The following is a 15052-nucleotide window of genomic DNA, read 5'->3' as shown; positions in this document are numbered from 1 at the left end:
ATGACCGTGCCTCTTGGGTCAGTCTTTTTTTTTTTTTTTTTTTTTTAAGCCAGCTATTCCACTCTTAACGTGCAAGTCCATTAAACCTTGGATTTCAGCAGAGAGTTACATTTTTCTGCCTACAGAGTGCTCATCACTATGTGTGTAGTGATGAATGGATCCTCTCCACGCTTTTCAGGAGGCAGACAAGGCATAGAGGGATTAGATGACTTACCAAAAGATGCCTAAGAGATCTGTCACAAAGACAGCTACTGAACCCAGAAACTGGAGTGAGTGCTAGTTCAGAGCTGCAGCTAACATTCATAATCCCCCTGTAAATTTGGTTGGACATCAAATATGGTAGCCAGTAGCAGGACTGATCCCTGTAGGATCTGCTGAAAGCATTCCCAAGGCAAAAAACTTTGGAGTAAGTGCCCAGAGACCTTGCTAATGGATTGTTTTTCATTCTTAAATGTTACAGAATAATGGTGATGGAGAGTCAATTAAAACTGTTCTCACGTCTCCTGAAAACCGTATCCTTATCAAACGCATGTTGATAAAGTGTGCTGACATTTCCAACCCCTGCCGGCCCATAGAGCAGTGCATAGAGTGGGCTGGACGCATCTCCGAGGAGTACTTTGCACAGGTAAGGCAGCTAAAACGCGCTGCTGAGGTTCCAGGTGAGCATCTCTTTAAAAGGGAAGAGAAGTGTGCATACACTGCCAGTGTCCCAGGACATCTAAGGCTGCATTACATATTATGAAAAATAACAACTTTTTTATTTTAAATGATGGGATGTTACTCATGCCGATACAAGACTAAATGCCTCCAGACAAATGAATGTTGACAACTTCTACAGCACAGTTTTTGGAAAAATTAAGCTTTCAAGTTGTTCAGTTTGGAGCCGGGCTTTTTGAGTTTTGCCTGCAAATGCATTCCCATCACAAGAGGCAGAGGAAGGGTGCCTTTGTGTACCCACGTGCTGGCTGTGCCTCAGGAATAGGATCATCGGGTCCTAGTGTTAGCATGGGAACAGCACTCGCTCCAAGAGATGCTGTAGGACCATAGCACGCTGTGCTGAAGGAAGGTTTTAGGCAGGTGGGGAAAAGGAGAAGGCAGAGTCATTATTACTGATGATAGACCAAATAGTGCAACTGGGACTTGGTACCTCAAGGGGGAAAAAGAGGATTAAAAAGATATTTTGCCATCTCTGGGCTGTACAGAATGTCGCTTCCGTCAGAGGTTGATAATGGCTGAGCATCCTTTTGCTCTGAAGCGATCATAACTTTACCAGTAAGGTGTGAAGTTACTTAGGGCCAGCTTTGTGTGCAGGTGCAGAAGGTGAATGTATCACTTTGTGGGAAACACTGGAAGGCACTATGCGCCTGCTGTTTGGCTGAAACCTAGACAACTAGATGCTTAAGATTAAATTGCTGCTTCTTCAGATTTATTCACCTTCCTCTGTTTATTTAGCAGTTGCATGCTCTAGTCAGTGCCAAACAATCTGCTGCTAAATGAAGCCCATTAACAGAATGTGTCTTAGATGAATAATCACAAGAGTGTTTTTTGCAGACAGATGAAGAAAAGAGGCAAGGTTTACCTGTTGTGATGCCCGTTTTTGACAGAAATACTTGCAGCATCCCCAAATCCCAAATATCATTCATCGATTACTTCATCACTGATATGTTTGATGCATGGGATGGTAAGCAAAACTCTGCTATATTTCTTGACAATAATTTTGTGAACATTTGAAATTACTGTGATATAAAATTGTTTTCTTATGGCTCCTAAAGAAAGGGGGACAAAAGGGAAGATTTCTGCAGTCCAAGTAAGCTTAATAACTTCATTATTGCTCAGAAGTATTTTGACACTGCTACAAGCCACTCTGGTGGTTTACCTTTAATATATTAGATTCAGACAATGTTTAACTTTCTTCATTTTAAACTTGCTTCTCTGTAAATGGGGAACGGAACATATTCTCCTTGATAGCACTTTGGGCACAGTCATTTTGTCCATGTTAATATCAGTTACTCTTCAAGACAAATTTCTACAGTCTGGAAACTGCTTGGGGGAGCAGCTATTTCCTTCCAAGTGCTGTCTCCGTGGTAAAAGTGGTCAAAAATGTGACTCTCCTGAATGCCAGATCATGACATGTGACTGAGATTTGATGAAGTAGAATAATTACAAGCATAATTAGCTATGCCCCTCCTGGAAAACTGGTTCCCTTTGCTGGGACTTGCAATACCGGTATTAAGTAGGCTTACAGAACTGTTCTGAGTGGCCTGAGTGATTCACGAGTGACGAGAGCTATACAGCCAAAACCATTTCAAGTATCACTATGACAGATTTAAGCTTTCCTACTTAACACAGTTGCCCAGACATTTCAAGTGATATTAAAGCAGACAGAATCATGTGACTGTTTCAATTCTGCAAACTAAATACACTCTGCCCTTTCTTCCCTAGCATTTGCAGACCTGCCAAATTTGATGCAGCATCTGGATAATAACTTTAAATACTGGAAAGGACTAGATGAAAGGAAGCTGCGGAGCCTTCGACCACCACCAGAATAGCAATTAGATCATGGTGTGTAATTTACTAACCAGATGCATATTTATTCAAGCTCACTTCTATTCATGTGATTTCAGATTTGTTTTGGTCTCTTCAGTATTACAGTAAGGCTAGCCCATGCGCTTGGGGAACTTTCAAATTCAAGAGAACATGAGGTCAGCAGTTGACTTCCACAAACTACCATGTGTGGACTCCAATGAAATAAGCCTGTCAAGTGGAATTACACTGGATTGCTGCAGTACTTGTACTGAAGAGGGTTTATTAGTGAACATATTTTTGCGATATCTTCATACCAGTATGTGAAGCTGGAAGACCTTGAAGAATCCTCATAAAAAGGACATTCACTAGAAGATTTTGCTTAATCCTCAATCCTGCAAGTGAAAAAGAAGTATCTATTAATAGAGACTCACAGCTTTTATGAGAAAGCTACATGCTTTTTATAAGCACTTAAGACAGTTACGTAGAACAATCAGACGTTTAAAATGCAACTCTCTATGAAGGAATTTTTGATCTATGAAAAATAGATGTACTCTATTTTTTCACATCACAGAAGGTGCAATCATTCACTTCTGAGCACTACTGAAAGTGAGTTCTCCTTAAGAAATTTAGTAGCAAATGTAAAAAATAACACAAGAATTTTTGAGGTTGATCGTTAGCATCTATGATTAAAATGATATGTTTTATTTATTTTGTTAGATGTTCAATATTTTCTATGAATTTATAAATACTTAAAAGCCAAAGCCAACTTTAGATGCATTACAAATTTACATGATTCATACTCATTAATATACATTTAATTGATGTACAGACCTTTTATTTTCATAATGCAAATACAAAATACTATACAATGATACATTTTTATTGCACTGTAAGGATAGATGTGTATGTTTAAATATTGTCTGATTTATGTTAATTAAAATAAGTTTTATTGAAAAGGCCTCACTTGAGAATAGTAGAATAAACAAGAAATGTATACTGTCTGAGCACCAGAACTGCAGTACATCTCCCACAAACCAGTGACGACCACCTGATCTTCCCTTGGCTACGAAAATAATAATATGTTAAATTCAGCAGGTCGCCACGTCTGACCTGAGGTCGCAGCCTCCATCACAAGGACTTGGGTCCCCCGAGAGCGCTGCTGGGGAGGGGGGCTTCTGTAGGCCACATGTCCCGCTGCCACCGTGGGGCGGGGATTTGGCAGAACTTGTGGAACTTTTTGTTTCTCCCATGAAATTTTATGACTGAATTCCCTGTCAAAGTCTGCCTTATTTTATATAGTATTTCTACAAAGCATTCCACAGCATATATGAAGAGGTAATACTAAACATCTAATGAATTTCAACATTTTATAGCCTATGTATTTTCCTCTGACATGAAAGAAACAGAACATAAAACCACCAACAAAAACCTTTAACTCAACAAGTTTGTAAAGGCTGTGTACCTTCACAATTTGAATGAAACCTTCATAGCAAACACCAGAAAATAATAAAATGTATATTTTAAGAAGCGTCAAAGTCCTAGCCATTTCATTTGAAACGTATATTTACTTTGTAGTTTGCAGACTAACAGATACATGAAAATCTTTTAAAAATAACTAAGATACTTGCTGTCTGGGGAAGGGAAGAGTTGAGGGGGTTGGACTGGCATAAGGGTGATGAAAGGTGGTATGTGGCTGGCAAGCTCCATACCTGTGTTTGGGGCCTGACCTTGGCAAGCCCATTGAACCCTCGTGTGCCCTTGAACAAGTCTCTTCACAGCTAAAAGCAGAGCCACGCTTATTCCACTGAAGGACTTGAAGAGTATCCTGCCAGCCTTCCTGGTAGGCAGGACAGCACTCCAAAAGCACTGAAAGAATTGCTGGCTGTTCTCAATGCAGAGGCAATTGACTTTAGAGACTTTTTGAACCATTCCTGGAGATGCAGGAAGAGGTGGATGATGGAGCAATTCAGGGACTGCAGCAGTAGGAGCCTTGAAGCAGGTAAGAAAGGAAGTGGTGACCTCTCTAGTTGTTACCTGTTTCTGTGTTCCTCCTTCATCTCCAAACTGGTGAGACTCATGGGCCACCACCACTTGTAGCTCACTACTGTTCGTGTTTGCATAATGCCTTTTGCCACCACCGCCCTGACCCTGCTTGTGTGCTCTCCCTTCCTATGTAGTATTTGGGTTATATGCTGTTGGGCCAGGGAATTCCCTTTTGTAATTTCCGTTAGTTCATCAATGCGCGTGTATTGCCTAGGCTGGTGGGGCACGGATCCTGCCATAGCACTGCCTCAGTGATAATAGCAGGACAAAGGGCATGGGGTCCTTGTTGATCTTCCAGGGGCTCTACAATTGATACTGAAGGAGCAGATATATTTCCACTGAAGACTGAAAAAATCAAGTATTCTATTTTCAAAGGGAACATGCAAGGAGAGGGAGAGTTGGCTGCCAGATAGGTTGTTTTCCTGGCAATATTACATTGTGTTTCTGAATACATGCACCTATTGTAATCAGCTGTAATTTGCCACCTGGTGTTAATCTCTTCTATTGCAGCAGGCTCCTGTGCCTAGTTCAAGGAAAAGCTACTCTGGCTCCATTAGAGGGAAACAGCATCACACTGTCAATATTTCCTCCACTTACCTGCTGCAGAAAGGATAGGAGAGGACAAGTAGCAGCATATGAATCCAGAGAATGTCTGCAGGATGGGGGTAAAATATTTCTTCATAAGCATAGTTAATATTCTGGGATGTATTAATGAATGGTTAAAACAGCTAATTTAATCTGCTATAAAAATGCCGGATGCATTATAATTGAAAAGATGTGATCAATATGATTAATTCCCTGAAACTCACACCGCATCTTTAATGCCATTACTTGGAATGTAGAGCTGTGCTAATCAACCCTCTGCATCAGCCAGATTTATGTCCATATTGGTGTACAATAATTTCACTTAACATAAAACACTAATTTGCAGCCACTGACTGCAGCTCTGATCATTCTATTGTCCATCTGAATTTTGCTGTTGCCAGGAATAGATTATAATTAAAGTCTGGAACCACCGTGCCCGATCCTCACCAAAGTCCTCTTCCCGCTGAGCTTTCTTCTACAAGCTGCACCTCTTAACCCTTCCGTGCAGTGTGAGGCTGTGGGGGCTCAGTGGGGCCGATTCCAGGCTGCTGCCCATGCAGCAGGAAGGGCCTTGCTGTGGACCAGTAACAGCTCTGATGTGACATTCATCGCTGCAGTATCCAAATGTCTTTGGATCCCATTGCAAATTCTTCAGCCGTTCCGGATCTCCTTCTCTTCTTCTCCAAGATTACATAGCAACATCACATGCTCTTGCTCTGAACCCTTTTTAGTTCAGTATCTTCTGGCTGTGCATTTTGAACTGTCAGTGATGGAGCTCTGGTTGGGACAGAAACCACGGCTTTACTGATGGTCCTTCCCCACTGGAATAAACTGAAACAGTAGGATTGAAATTATTCCCCATTTCAGACAGGCTGGCAGTCTTATGCAGGGTCTACACTTCTCATTTGTTCTTGCTTTAATGCTAATACAAGAGTAAATTCCAATGTAGACATGATGAAAGACAGGTCCTTTATGCACCTCCGGGGTTTTAATCTTAAAGCTTTGTGTTTTATAACTGAGTAAGGTTCAGCAATTCAGCATTAAATGACCAATTCAGAATGATTTCCTCTATTTTCCATGCTGCATATTTTGGAGCAGGAAGTACTGCTGCTAAATCTGGCTATCGCTTTAGTTGCTTCCAGGTGAGTATGAACTATTATGATCTGGTAAAAAAATGTTGTCTTCTTAGCAAGTTGCCCTAGATGAATACTTTAGTCCCTTCAAGGGATAGGTATAAAATTCTGGGTAACAATTGCTTATTCTTACAACAGGAGAAACCAGACAAGCGTTGTGTACAGCTACCTTGTCACAGGTCTGAAGATGGCTTTCATACTACGGTTTTCCCAATGGCTATATATAAATTAAAAATCACCTGAAATGGAATGAATGCCATATTTTTGTTGCAGTGCTTTTTGCTGTGGCTGTCTCTGCTTGTCTCAGTAGAGACATCATTGATATGACACTGAAGAAAATGTGTCATGAACATGAAGGAATTGAAGCAATGACAAAGCCATTCCTAAATAAAAGAGAAGAAAGACTAATAAAATTAAATATCTACTAATCCCTTACAGGATGCTTGGAAACAGCGCTGGGAAACTGTAGTCAGTTGTGCCCTTCTGTGAGACCAGAAGGGTTTGAGTCATGACTCTGCATTGAGCACTTTGAAATGAAGTCTCAGAGCTACTCACAAGCTTCAAAACAAATAATCTCTCTGCTGACGTGAGACATCATGCCTCCAAGGTACAGTGGTCCCAGGGGTGCTCGTTAAATGATAGCAGGACAAATTGCATTTCATCCTGACATAATGTTTGGATGCAGAAAACGAGCTTTTAAATTACTGCCATGTTCCTGTGCAGCCTGTACTGCTGGTTCAGAACAAAGGGGATGTCCAGGTGCTTCAGATATTTTTTGCTCTGCTGAAGCTATGGCTCTGTGAGCAAAGGACTTCTGTGTTGTAACTCTACTGAATGCTCTCTCTTGGTGCCTGCTTTGAATGTTACTAGGGCAAAGCGTCTCATGTTTTCCTTTTTTCCCCTTGTTTAACATCTTTAAGAATGTCCTCTCATACTTCCCACGCAAACCTCAGTGAACTTAGCTTTGCAAACCCTGCAAAGCTGTGTGTTAGCATCCTCTTTAACAAGCAGGGCAACCGAGTTGGAAATGGCCAGAGGACCCAGAGCCACTGAGCAAAATGGGTTTGAGGCTTCTAAACACCTTTGAAGTCCTGGACCTTCAAGCCCTGCCTGTAGTTTAACAGTAAGTCTTTCTCAGGGCAGGAAACGGTCTTCTGGTCTTCTGATGTACCACTTTTTCCCTCTCAGCTTCTCTGTCTTCCATTTTTCTTCTGATCCTGTTTGCTACGAGTCCTTCCCTTAAATAACACTGGCTGTGGATCTCCCTCAAATGCACAGCCATAACGTGGGGGCTAAATCCTGCCTTGCAAACTGGCTCTTGCTGTTTACAGCAACTTTTACCACAAGAAAATCTTCTTTTTCTGATTCCAGTTAAAGCGAGCCTGGAAAAATACCCTATAACAGCTGAAAGCTGTACACTGGTATCTACAGACAGAAGGAGAATACAGAGTTAAACAGCTTGTGAGCACTGCATTCTACTGCGTGCAGTGTGAATAAGTATGCAAGGTCTTTTACATTGTACTCCTACATGCAAACTGAAGTTCAGGAGTGTTAGCAGGCACCTCTGCCTCTGAGGTTATGTTAGCAAAGACAAGCAGCTGTGGACACTTGTTGAAATTTGAATCTCTTTTCTTGGTTTGCTTGCTCCCCCCCTCGAGTGGCAAGAGTCACTGCGAGAGCTAAAACTAATCCTAGTTCAGCCCGCGGTAATTAACAGAAGTTACTTCCTCCTTTAATCACATACATTTCTCTTGAGGTAGTGAAATGGCACAGCAATACACACAGTTTTAGAGAGGACGTGAAAATGTGATTGCCTGGTTTTGAAATGAAAGAAGGAATTTAGCCAATGTGTAATTATTCAAGTGAGAAGTTGGTCCTGTCTGTCTTTAATATTCCAGAGTGGTATTTGATGTAAATCCTTCCCCAGAGTTCATTACATTAGCTCTTAGCTTAACCTGAGCACGCTGAGCACCAAGTTCAGCATGCAGCATGTTTTATAACCCGGTAGAATGACGTCATCCTAGTGATCCTGCAGCTCCCTAGTTCCTCGGGAGGAGGTACAGCTTTGTCTTCAGCCTAAAGATGAAATGGAGTATGTTTGATGAGATTCCCTTGGTGTTTGCAGTGTGGAATGTGTGAGGAATATTGCTTCGCACCTCCAGCAAGAACTGTCCATTTCTGTCTAAAAGAAAAAAGATGTTACTTTGCATGTAATATTTTCCTTTACAGAAAATGAATTTTTTCCTTTATGGATCCCTAAGTGCTTTACAAGGAGACCCAGAGAGCCCTTTTGCAGGTGGGTAAAACAAGTTGCAGGGAAGCTCAGTGGCTTGTCAGTGTCCACCTCGTGGGAAACCCTGGGCCTAGATCTGGGGTCTGCCAGGCCCTGGGTTGAACCATCCTGACTTTCAAAACCAGTGGAAAGAGAAATTTAGAAAGCAAGTGCTTTCATAACGGTTTGTCACTGCTGCTTTACAGAGATGCTGGTCAGAGCTCCTGAGAAGCCAGAAATCCGTCCCACCTTGCCACTTTGTCCTGACCTCAGTGAGACTCGCGGGAGTGCCGAATGCCATCGGCTGTGCACACGGAGTCCCAGTGCCCGTCCCCGGCAGTGGGTGGTGCCGGCTATTTCAGACGCTGTTTACCGTAAGTAAGAAAGACTGCAATGATAAAGCATGAATGTAAGTGCTAAGAAACAGGCAAGGTGCCCAGCCACCCCACCGAGGTTGGGCTGGGAATGGAATGCATAACATCAGAGGCAGCTTTTGGGGATAGTTAGGGAGAAATAAGTTGCATGAATAGAATTTTCAGGACATTGTGTGAGCAGAATGAAATTCTCCTCACCACAACCCAGCCCTAAAAGTGAGCCGCCTCTCTCGCCCCTGAAAATCCGTGCTGGCAGACTCAGTGCAAATATGCTGTCCCCTGTTATGACAAATCTCTGACAAGCCAAGGTCAGAAAGCTGAAAGTTTTAGCTGTTCTATCATGCCAGGAACATAAAAGAAAGAAAACAAACCCCCTTGTTTTAAAATAAGCTGTTTAAAATAAACAACTGTTCTTTGAACCGCATCAGAGTACATACCTAACAATATTTGTTAAGTAAATATCAGTGACATGTTTAACTCTGGCTCAGTATGTATTAGCAAAGTGGTATTTGTGTTGCTTTTGTTGTAACAAGAGTCGATAGTGTTTCTAGAAGGTGGTCTAAAGAAAAGGGACTTTTGGGGATTTTTTTCCCACTTAGCATCCCACAGAGGAACATCTGCCCACCAGTAGCCCCACCCCAGGACTTTCAAGTAAAAAACCTTCCCAACGCACTGATTTTAGTGAAGTTATACTTCACTTTCATTGTCTTAGTTTAGTTCCAGATCTACCTCTTAGGTGTTATTTTTTACCCACAGATCCACCTCTTAGACCACTTTAGACCACTTTAGCTCTCTGAGGGAAGTCTGGCCCCAGACTGGTTACATGGTCACATTATTATAGTCTGTATCCGAAATGCCACAGTGCCGTGACTGAGACCTATTCCCACCTCTTCTGATCAGCTGCTCCCTGAGCTTAGATTTTCTTCAGTTTGATACTAGTGCTTTTCCATATGCAGCAAAAGAAAAAAAGTAATATAAATTTCTGATTTAAACAGATCTTTGCATATGTATTTGTATTTTTGTCTGTCTATCCTTTGACCTTTTGGCTTATTTAACTCTTTTTAAGAGACAGATATTAACTCTAGGGTTAATGCACAGAGAAATGCAGAGCAAGAGAACAGGTTGTAACAATGATGATGCTGAATTTGAAATTCTCCACCAGGAACAAAGGTTTTCTGTCTGACAGGCTGTGAGAAGTCAGACTGCTTCTTAAGTGTCCTTTCCTGTCTGTCAATACAAGTGATCTCTGTGGGCATGCTCAGAAATTTTGGGCTTAATAAATCATCACTGTAGACCACATGCTTCCATGTACGGGAAGCGATGTGACTTCTTCTCCCTGCCTTTGTGGGGTGTTGGAGAAGAGGAAAGGTCATGCTCTGTGGGACCCGAGGGCTAAAACTGCAGTTCATAAATCAGGCTTGAGCTACCCCAAAGTCAGGCCATTGAAGTCACGGTGAGGCTCTGCAGGCAAAAATGACAGCTAGGCTTTTATCTGTATGCCATAGCATGATGGTCGATACTGTGACTTCCTTCTCTTCTTTAAAACTTTCATGTCAGAGGAATCAAAGCCCCCTACCTCCCCTTTCCAAATTGCCTACAGTTAATAATAGCACAAACAGTAGTTAGCCCAGGTTTGAAAGAGGCTTTGATGAGATATTGCTCTTTGATAAGCCATTTCAAGGGCAGGAGGCGAAGTGTTTACTTTGCTTGGAAGAGGAGCCTGATGAGCAATTTTGCTTTTCTTTCGCTGAGGCCAAGCAGAGCTTTGTTACCTCCAGAATATGGAGAGGTGGTTTACGACTACTGCTTTTTATCTCTGGCTATTTCTTTGCCTTGTGCAAGAATAAGTTATGAATGAAGCCCAGCAGCCTGTTCCCTATCTGTGACAGCTGCCTCTGCACTGAGCCTTAGCAACCATCCGCTCCCCAGTTTTCCCTCTTGTGGGGTTTTTTCCTGCCTTTGGCTGTCCTGGGAGGCCTTGAGAAATCAGGAGTGAGGGGCTGGCCTCAGGCATTTTTACCTGACCGTGTTCTTTCCAACCCTGTCGACGGAACGTAAGGAACTGTGTTTAGAGACTGAGAGAAAACTTAAGTGTATCCAACCGGCTGCGAAATATCTCAAGATAGAGGGACTCTACAGGCTTTTGGACCAGCCCAGCAAGGTAACAATCACCTCACGCCGCCGCCATTTCCTGAGGGCGGAGGCCCCGTGTCGAGCCCCCGCCCCGGCTGGGGCGGGGGCTCGACACGGGGCCTCCGCCCTCAGGAAATGGCGGCTGCACGAGGGGGTGCCTCATGGCGGCCGGGGGGGTACTGGGAACATCCTGTGAGGAATGGCGGCTTTCACCCTCCCTCCGCTCGGAGGTGAAGCAAAGGCCCCGGGGAGGGTAAGCTGCCCCGTGGAGCCGGCGCCATTCCGTCAGTGTGGTGGGTTCCCCCTACGAGGCCCGGTTTCTCCCCTCCCGGGGTGCGCGGCTCTCTCTGCCTCTTTCTTCATTGCTCGTGTATCGCCTTGCAGGATCTGTCGCCGTGATGTGTATCTCCTGTGGAAACCCCCGCGGCCGTTGCCCTGCCGGGGCTGGCGGAGAGGCAGGTAAGCACTGCCCGGCCCCTTGCCATGGCTGCCGGGCCCGGCTGCCTGAGGAGGGTTGTATAAGACCCCCCCTCATCGCTGCTGCAGCCTTTCTGGTGCTGTGTTTAAGCCGCTGCTTTGCGTCTGCAGGAAAAAAAAAAAAAAACAAAAAACAAAAAACCACAAAACCAAAAACCCAAACACTTTTATTCAGCTCCAGCTGTGGGATAAGCACCCTCTCGGCAGAGAGTGCAGCCCCTTACAGCCATTTTATGAAGCAGATCGTGGCCTCGGTATTGCTTGCATATGTAAAGCTTAAAACATAAAGCTGCTTGGGAGAGGTTTAAGCTTGGGCCCAATATATACTGGCCATTGAGAACACCAGCATAAATGCCACAGAGAGAAATGTTAACGTTGCTGTTGTGCCTTGGGCTGTGCCAGGACTGTGCAGGGAGTCAGCGGAGTCCAGGTGCTGAGCCGAATGGGAAGCAGAGCCTCACCTTTGCACGGTCCCTGGCTGCTTTCCTGTGCATTGCTAATGAGTAATATGGAGTATTGTTGGAAAACGGAAGCTCTCAGTCAACAAAGATATGGCTGAGTTTTGAGGACAGGATAGGAAACTGCCTTCCAGGCCCTGAAGGCAAGCTGGGTGGTTAGGCTCTGCAGTCTCCTTCAGGAGAGCACAGTCAGTTCCTGAGATTTCCCTGGAGTTTCTTACAGAGGTACATCTGGAGGACTAAGAAAGTGGAGCCAGTGACATTATATTGACTTCACTGATACTATCCTCCTAAATTAAATGGTGGAAGAACAAGGCCTGCCTGTGAGATAAAGTCAGGACCTACTTCCTCTACCTACAAGGTTTTAATGGCAATTAGAGGGAGTAAGTTAAAAGTCAAGTGTTCCTCTAGAAAATGGTGGGTGTGTTTGGTTTTAATCAAACACACTAAAGTGTCTTTCAGGGCTGTTGCGTTGCCTGTTGTTGTATTTGTGCTTTTGACATTGTTTTGACCTGTGTGGTTTTGCTCACAGGCCCGTGGGTCCCTTTGTTTCCGGCTCCAGGACTGGGTGAGGAGGGGCACTGGAGTGCTGAAGGATCATGGTAACTGGTTTGGAAGCTGTAACTATCTGTTTAGCCATAGACGGTTTGTGTAAACCTGGCTGGTAACCAGTGCGGCTTTGTGAAAGGGCTTCGTGTGATGCCCTCCAGTGGCAACAACGTGTACTGGTATTCTAAATCAAGAGGGAATAGAAGGGAATTGGAAAAAGGGATCCTTTTTGCCCACCCTGAAGGGGTTTGAGGGTAACTCCTCCTAAGCCTGAGGGCTTTTGGGCAGCCCTGGCAAAGTCCCCAGTTAGCTGCTGGGTGAGGCGGGGTTGGGGGTACCCCATCCTTTGCCAGTTCCTGCTGCTGTAACCTCTGCAAGGATGCATAGATCACAGCTGCAAATCGGGGTGGCCTGTTGGGGTCAGGTGCCCAATACCAGAGCTTTAGACACAAGCTCCTGTCCTTCACAGAAGATGAATTTTGCTGTGTGCCAGTAAATGCACATAGTGAAAAGGAACACGAAGAGAAATGCCAATGGGTACCAGGAAGAATGCATCTTGCAGCACATAACTCATTGTCAGAGACAAGGACAACTCGTTTTTTAACTAACTGTTGTCCTTTCATGTGATCTAATTCAGCAGTGAGCCAGAGTTCCTGTAGACAGGCCAGAGATGAGAACTGGTTGTACCTCATCTGAGACACCTTTCAGTGCAAAGAAATAGCTTGCAGATCGCCAGCTCAACACAGTTCTCCAAGTGCTATACCCAGGGTTCCAGGTAAACCAAATACAGTTGATGTTGGTCTGCTCTGGGGTACCTCTTAGTGCCCTTTAGCTTCAGCAGGAGACTCCCCTTTTACTGTCAAATACAGCTTCCAGTATTGTACAGGGTTTGGCCCGCACTTACAGTCTGACAGATGTACTGCGCTTCCTCTTGTCTGGGGGACTTACACAGAAAGATGAGGTTGATGTGAACTTCCAGTTCGGGTGCTGTTGCTGGTCTGATTAGTAGACCCTATAGTGGGAGTGGTGGCCTCCCTGTAAAGGATTTATATATAGGTGATTCACAGTGACAGCTCGTTTTAGAAAATTTAGGTTGTTCATGCCCTTTCCTTTGTTGTATAAATGTTTAAGTGACAGGGTTGGGATTCCTAAGGGAGGAAATGCTTGGGTTATTGCTGACAGGTGAAGCTTTTATTAAACAGAAACATGCAAACTCATTTCCCATATTGTTTTTAACTTAGTAGCCAATTATTTCTTCTTTTTTCAGATAGTTCTGTTGCTGCCTTAGCTGTCCTGTACCATGCCTGGCGATGACCACTGAGTAATATTCAGCTGAGCGGCTGCTCTGCACTCAGCCATCAGGCCTGCATTCTCCAACAGCTCATCAAGCAGGCAACCTAATGATAGAGCTGTTTGGTACTTGTAGAGTTCCACGTCAAGGGCATCCAAACACCTTGTGTTTGGCTCGGAAGATCTGTCCCTGCAGCACTCCTGTGAGAGGGTTGTGAAGTCCTGGGGACTCCCAGGGCAGTTCACCAGTTGAAAAATATTTTGGATTGGGTTCTTGTATCATCTGAGGTGAACAGCCACTCTGGCGCTGGGATACAGCTATGGTTTAAACATCTGAGGTGAAAGCTGTTGGGGAAGTGGTGGGGCTGTTCAGAACACCTGCTTTCATTGGAATCATTGGGTTTGCCAGCAGTCTCTCTGCATTAAAGGCTTTCTTGGGAGGTTCAGACATCCTCATACCTCTGCTCTCATACTTCTGTGTTTTACTCCTTCAGATACCTACTTTAAAAGAAGAGTGTGGCTCTCGATTTTTGGCAGATGAAGGTAAAACATGTTCCAGTGGGTTGAAGTTGGACCCTGAATCAAGGCATATGTTTTTAAGCAAAGGAAAAAAAAAAAAGTGTTAAAACAACTTGGGTGGTGCTATCTCACCACTTCATTCCCTGGCAGAGGAGCTGCTCGTTTGAGCTGCTGTGCTCTGGTCTGGCCTTGCCAGTGTCAGCAGGGCTCACCTGGCACCTCCCACCCTCTGCGCTGGCAGTGGTTGCTGAATGAACCACCTCTTCCTGGTGGACACAAGTTGTGCTTGCTGCAAGACAAAGCAACTGAGAGTCTATGGCCTGCCTTACAGGAGGTCTGACAAAGCGACCGTAACAACCCTCTCTGCCCTGGAAATCTCTGATTTCCTGGTAGGCTGAGAAATGACACTGCATGTACATAGCTGAGTGTCACTAAATCCATCTTCATTTGAAGCTTGCAAAAGAATAGATATCCAAGAGAAGATGGTACTAATCACTGTCATAATGACATATTCAGCTCCTGTTTTTATAGTTTCTGCAGAGCCTGTTTTGGGGAGACATTTTTAAAGCTATCTGGGGAAGAAGGGCTTTTGGAACATGGTTCTATATCAAATCTCTTCATTTTTGCCAGGCTGTGTGTATCTGTAGGGATCCTGAATATTGTAGAGACCACCACCTATTCCTGACTGTCCCA

At 44.1% G+C, this 15052-nt stretch overlaps 1 protein-coding gene and 1 non-coding gene across 4 annotated transcripts in view; both read left to right on the top strand.

Annotated features, from left to right (window-relative positions):
* PDE8A (phosphodiesterase 8A) overlaps positions 1-3485 on the top strand; it is a 130315-nt gene extending 126830 nt beyond the window's left edge. For 2 of the 3 annotated variants that reach the window (XM_074156521.1, XM_074156523.1), the window contains 4 exons: positions 179-190; positions 461-625; positions 1552-1681; positions 2443-2549. In XM_074156521.1, the coding sequence (XP_074012622.1) occupies positions 179-190; positions 461-625; positions 1552-1681; positions 2443-2549 (414 nt within the window). Of the gene's footprint in view, positions 1-178; positions 191-460; positions 626-1551; positions 1682-2442 lie in introns of all 3 variants that reach the window. The other variant, XM_074156522.1, reaches the window with a different exon arrangement.
* An 8747-nt stretch (positions 3486-12232) lies between these two features.
* LOC141470615 (small Cajal body-specific RNA 15) lies at positions 12233-12363 on the top strand. The gene has a single exon (XR_012463498.1).
* Positions 12364-15052: the final 2689 nt, after the last annotated feature.

This window comes from Numenius arquata, chromosome 11 (assembly GCF_964106895.1).
Source record: "Numenius arquata chromosome 11, bNumArq3.hap1.1, whole genome shotgun sequence".
NCBI classification, from domain to species: domain Eukaryota; kingdom Metazoa; phylum Chordata; class Aves; order Charadriiformes; family Scolopacidae; genus Numenius; species Numenius arquata.
Note: the sequence above shows the minus strand (reverse complement) of the source record. Positions and strands in the feature narration are given on the sequence as shown.